Here is a 6,181-nt window from a genome sequence, read left to right on the forward strand (position 1 = left end):
GTTCTAGCTCAGATTCTGACTCTTTTCCATTGACAAGTTGTTGTGTGACGATGTTATGGGACGAATAAAGCTCCCAACCGCTTATTTTAGATCCTAAAAAGCACCGGCTTAGGTGCCGTGCTCAGATTTTAGTGAGAAACCTAAATATCCTAAATTAGAACATAAGGAGGTAAAAATGCCTATTGATCATATAACACACTGGAAATTCTGAATAATCAAAAATTGTTTTCAAATTCGGCAATCACAGGTAATCCTGATCGAATATTTGGAGGCTTTTTTTTCTACCGAACTGTATTTTTGATTAAACTTTAAAAACAGGTTCTTTCATCTGAGATTTTGGAGTAACGTCAATACTTAAAACGAACAGAAGTTATTTCCTATATGAGGGGGATGTCCCTTCATTGACCCTTGGTCTTTACGCTAAAGCTAGACGTTTTGTCACAATTCTTTATGAAAGCCTGCCCAAGCACAAAGGCCATTAAATTTAATGAAAACTCTTTTGAAAGACATTATGGACGTTTTATTGTAAAGAGCAAAAAGAATGAGTTTTAGTGTAAAAGGGACTTTTTAGCTTGATCATTCTCTAATTCCCAATGATAATTTTCTTCCTTCGATGACGGTAGTAATTAAAAACAAACTAAATTCCGATCGAATGCCAGCTACGATCCTACCGATGGCAGCGACAAGATTTCTGTTGACCTCCTTCGCACAGACTAATTGCACATTTCCATCTTCATAGTAGTGAACCTGAATTACACCACAGAGCTCGGTAGAGCTACCTGTACCTGGTGTAAATGTGCAATGCCACCGAGAGCGCCATTTCGAAGGTCGAGGAAGGGGCAGCCACCCTCATCTACGGAATAATTTCTGTTCATTTCAGGTTTTGATGTTGCTCCTTAGTTCCAGTTGAAAAAAGTTCTTTTTCAAATCTAATTCCTCATCGTTTCGGAAATTATGCCGGTAATTTCCCCTTCCCCCTTTGTAGAAGATTCCTCCTTGTGGAGAATCCCACCGTGGGCCCGAATGATTATTGTACATATTTTAGAGATGATTATTAAAATTTACATTCCCTCTGCAAGTTTTTAGCATGCGACTTCCATCTATCAAAGTAAAGTCGACAATTTTGCTATCATTCGATAGCTGAGATTCTGCTTAATCCATCTACCGAATTAAGTTTTTGGAATTTGCTTCTTTTTTTATATTGAAGAATACGTTGGAAACATAGCAAGCTTTTCCTATTTCTAAGCGAGTTTAGATTTATTTTAAGATAAAGTTAAAGTAATATAATAATTCTGGTTCAATCATCGTATAGGTCTGAAGCTAACAAATCCAGTGGTATAAGCAGATTTTCCTTTCAATGCAAGTTACAGCCTGTCATAAAAACGCACGTTTTGGAGGAGACGTAAATCTGAAGTACGTTTCATGCTGCGAAGGTGTAATGGGAAGTCCTAAGTACTATTTTGACCATTCCAGTCACTTTTAATAATGTCGAAAGCGACGATCAACATTTAACATTCTAAAAATTCCAAAAAGTTGTATTTGGTTTGCTAACAATTGTGCACTGCTTTGTTGCATTTAGTAGATTCAAGGCATAACAAGAAAGTATTCGTTTTTTATTGAAATTATTTCATATTAAAGGAAACCATATCCATAAAAGTTAACTCACGATATAGGCTTCCGAGCTTAGACTGCTAAAATTAAATTCTTTCTTTTTTTGTTGCAATTTTTAATGGTAGTAAATTATTAGAAGTTCAATTTGAAATGTTATGAATGAGAGCATGTCAAACAAAACCCAAATGATGTTTGTTAGTTTTTGTTCTTAGGGGAAACTACATATTCCTGTAGCGCTGAAATGCAGGAAGGGTGCTTTTTCAGAAAGAAAAGTTAGTAGTTTTGAAAAGTCTTGGAGTAGATTTCGAAAATATACCCTTTCAGAACTGACAAGATACAGCAATTACAAAGAATATTGTATACTATTCGACGTGTCTACAAGGGTGACGTCAGGTTTTCTATGAATGTACAAAATTGCATATAAGTTACTGAGTATGCAAGTAAGACACACTTGGTCAATTCTGCGTATTTTTAAAGAAATACTTTGAAATGAAAAAGTTACGAATATTATGAAATTATAATAATGATATTTGAATACGAATATTTTGTGCATGGGTTTAGAAGAGTAACGTGTCATTGGGAAGTCCTTGCAAGGTAAATTCTGAACCTAAGACTAATCGATATCAGGCATGCAAAAATTAGTTTATTGTGGGGGAACACCAACAAGGGGGGAGAGAAGAAGTTTGATGAAACTTCAACTTGGACTATATTTTATTCCTGTTTTACTTTTCTGTTCGTATGAAACTCTGCCAAGTTCATATTTCTTTAAAAAAAAAGAGAAGAGTTTCATGTTTAAACGATATGTTTGAATTGATTCCGTTTTAGTTTTCAAATTGTTTTTTAGTCGCACAATGATTAAATAAAGTCCAAGCTGAAGTTTTGTCAAACTTCTTCCCTCTCCCTTTGTTGGTGTCCCCCCAAAATAAACCAATTTTGCATGCTTAATATCGATTAGTCTTATGTTCAGAATCTACATTTCAAGGACTTCCCAATGACACGTTACTCTTCTAAACCCATTCAAAAATATCCATATTCAAATATTCTTCTTAAAATTTCATAATATCGTAATTTTTTTCATTTCTAAGTATTTCTTTAAAAATACGCAGAATTGACCAAGTGTGTCTTACTTGCATAGTAGCTTACATGCAATTTTGTACATTCAGAGAAAAATATTGAAACTAAAAACCTAACCATATGGTCACTCATGTAGACAAGTCGAATAGTATAGAATATTCTTTGTAATTGCTATGTCTTGTTGGTTCTGTAAGGGCATATTTTTGAAATCTGCTCTGAGTTCTTATTTTCGGGATAAAATGTATTTTATACATTATAAAGATTTCCTGGCGGTCCTTCTTTTCCAAAGATGTTTTCTAATGCGGATTGATTTTAAGTTGATACAGCTGAAGCTGATAGTAAGTCCAGAATCAGCAGGAAAATCAGATCTTTTCTTGCAAATTTATTTACGAAAATATTAACAGCGTTTCTATATTTTTTGAGTGTTAAATTGAAATTTCCGGGCGGATTCAGTGAGCAAGAAAAATTTTTACTTTTAAAGGGAAAACGAATGAAAGATTCAGCTAGCAGATAAGAAGCACCATAGATTTTTCTCTTATGAAGGGGTAATCGATTTTACCGACTGTCTTGTTATTTTTGGTAGTCTAAATCGATATATTGGTAGATAAATATGTGAGAAAAAAGATACCCCTCTCTCGTAGCAGTGAGTGTGATGGTAAATTATAGTGTGGTTTTTAGTGGTGGTATTTAGATAAGTAAGACAAATTAAGCTTTTGGTGGTCAGTTTTGGTCAACTGTCCGGCACCTGTCTTCATATTCTCTTATAAACTCGCTCGTGCATGGATCACACTCCCACACCACTTTTTTTGTCGGGTGCTTCTTTGCTTCTCGAAAGTCGAAATGTACAACACTTCTATCTGAGGAAATAAATCCACGTCTATTGATTAAAACTTGGGAACTAAACTTTAATATTTTTAACATTGTTGATGGTCTTTACACTTGTCATGCTTCTTTAATTGTCTTTTGAAATAAATAATCCTGCGTACTTGCAATTTCCTTATGGAGCTTCAGTTGAAACCTTTTATGTTCAGTTAATAAGCACCCGTTATTTTCTAATATGAGTTTGAGAAAAAGCAGAGAAATAACGTTTCGGATCAGGATCCCATCGTTTTCTTTTGGAAGCGATGTGGAAAGTCAAGATGAAAAATCAAGTCCATGTCGTAGAACTACAATATACGACGCTTTTAATAAATCAAGTAGGTTGTTTTGTTTTTCGGGTTTTTATTACTTCCACAATATCGATATTTCTGTATTTCAAATTCCTAGCTTAGGAATTCTTTCAACCTTTAGAATTCACCATCATTGCTGTGGCTAAAAAAAAAAAAGCTCAGGTGCAAAGTTTTTAATTTTTCGGGGGCAGTTGACAATCATCCTATTAAACCTGTCGCAGCATATTAAAAATAATTATTATTGGATCCTAAAAAGCTCCTGTTCCATCTCAGGAGTCATCCCCAAGGGAGCGCTTGTTGAGTGGCTCCATTCCTAAAAACTTGGTCCCACCCTAAAAACTTGGATTTTGTATTTTTGCTGATTCTGGAGTCTTCTTTTCCTTCACAGACCAGCCCTTTTTTTATCTTCAATGTTGAGTCCTTATTTCTCTGGCTTATTGCCTAAGCTTGGGTAGACATTTTTTTTTTAGACGGAATTAATAAAGGAAAAGATTGTTCATAATACACCTCTAGAGACGAATGACCCATCCCCTCTAGAAAAATTGAAACATAGAGGGCTACAAACACCTTATACTTTGGCCTACCCCTAAACTTTGTTCCTTTGGATGAGGATATGGCCAATACTGAAATATACCTGAACTGGCGAGCAACGATAGAGAAGGGTGCCATAGGGATTCCAACATAATTGTTTAAAATTGAAACATATTTGGCATTTATTTAAGCCAAAAAATTGAAAGTAATAACATTTGCATGTAGTAGAGCTGAGTAAATTCAACAAGCCTTTTTTTAAAACGACTCACTTAGATTTGGATGTGCCCTTATGTTTCTGAAGATTGCATACTTTTAGGCAACACTGATATGTTACGTGAAATAACTGGAGTAAACACTTCTTCGATTTTGCTGGCTTTGACTAATGTTACTTGCTTTGTTTTTGCTGTTTTTTTTTTTCAGAAAACTTCAAATTTAAGACTATTATATGTCATTTTTTTTTAAATAATATTTCAGCACTTTTGATGCTAGAGTCAAAAATAAAAACGATTTCTGTCTCTATATGTCTTTTTTTAACATATTGACAAATTATATATACGACACGTGAAAATTAGCTTTTGGATATTTCAGAAAATAAATGTAATTATTGGCAGCAGACCCCATCTTTTTAACACGATTTTGTCGGTTTGAACTTAAACATTTTTAAAGGACTTGACTTCGAGTTTATTTTTAAATCAGCTGCTTTGTCCTCATTATGAGAAAAATATTGACCTGAATAGCTTCCTTACTTTTTTTTACTCCCAAGATTCATTGCAAATTTGGCACATTTCAGAAAATAAATGTAATTATTGGCAGTAGACAGCACGATTTTGTTGATTTGAACTCAACATCTTTGAAAGACTTGACTTTGAGTTTATTTTCAAATGAGCTGCTTTGTCCTCATCAAGAGAAAAATACTAACTTGAACAGCGTCCTTACCTTTTTTTTTTTTACTCCCAAGATTCATTGCAAATTTGGCACATTTCAGAAAATAAATGTAGTTATTGGAGTAGACACCACGATTTTGTTGATTTGAACTCAACATCTTTGATAGACTTGACTTTGAGTTTATTTTCAAATAAGCTGCTTTGTCCTCATCAAGAGAAAAATATTAATTTGAACAGCCTCCTTACTTTTTTTACTCCCAAGATTCATTGCTCATTTTTTCTAGGATTTGGTTCGGTTCTTGTCTTTGTCTTTTTTCAGTTTTGGTCTTTATTAGAGTAGATTTTTAAGAGAAATTGAAAAAAGCCTGATTTGTAAGCAGTACTTCGTGATAGTGGCGGGGCTTAGCACTATACCAATTCGAGACAGAAGAGTGGAGAAGAAATGTCAATGACAATAGGACCTATGACAATCACCTATTTCTGAGGTTTAGCTTATATAGGAACTTCGAAGTCAAATTACCATTGCGGGCTGTGAATAAAATGAAAACAACAAATACTTCTACTGAAAGTAAGAAACAACATTGAAACTTAAGACGAACAGAAATTATTCCGTATATAGCGGGAAGTGCCCCTTACTCAACCCCTTTCTTATTACGCTAAAGTTTTTCAATCGTACAGTTTGTGGTAACGAACTATAAGACAGGAGTGACCCGGCTCAATAGTAACCGAAGCTCTAAAAAAATAGAACTTCGATACCCATGGATACATGAAAAGAATTGACTTATTGCGTTGATTCCAAATATATAAGTTTCATTAAGTTTAGTCTTACCCAATAAAAGCTATAACTCTGAGAAAATTTGTCTAATTTTCAAAAAAAGGGGAAAGACCCCCTAGAAGTCTTTGAACTTTAGT

General features: G+C 34.1%; 1 protein-coding gene across 2 annotated transcripts in view; it reads left to right on the forward strand.

Annotated features, from left to right (window-relative positions):
* The first annotated feature begins 3,727 nt into the window (after nt 1-3,727).
* LOC136027023 (ras-like GTP-binding protein Rho1) overlaps nt 3,728-6,181 on the forward strand; it is a 48,730-nt gene continuing 46,276 nt past the window's right edge. For both annotated transcript variants that reach the window (XM_065703933.1, XM_065703934.1), the window contains exon 1: nt 3,728-3,881. In XM_065703933.1, the coding sequence (XP_065560005.1) occupies nt 3,743-3,881 (139 nt within the window). In that variant the 5' untranslated portion in view covers nt 3,728-3,742. The remainder of the gene's footprint in view (nt 3,882-6,181) is intronic.

This window comes from Artemia franciscana, chromosome 5 (assembly GCF_032884065.1).
Source record: "Artemia franciscana chromosome 5, ASM3288406v1, whole genome shotgun sequence".
Taxonomy (NCBI): Eukaryota; Metazoa; Arthropoda; class Branchiopoda; order Anostraca; family Artemiidae; genus Artemia; species Artemia franciscana.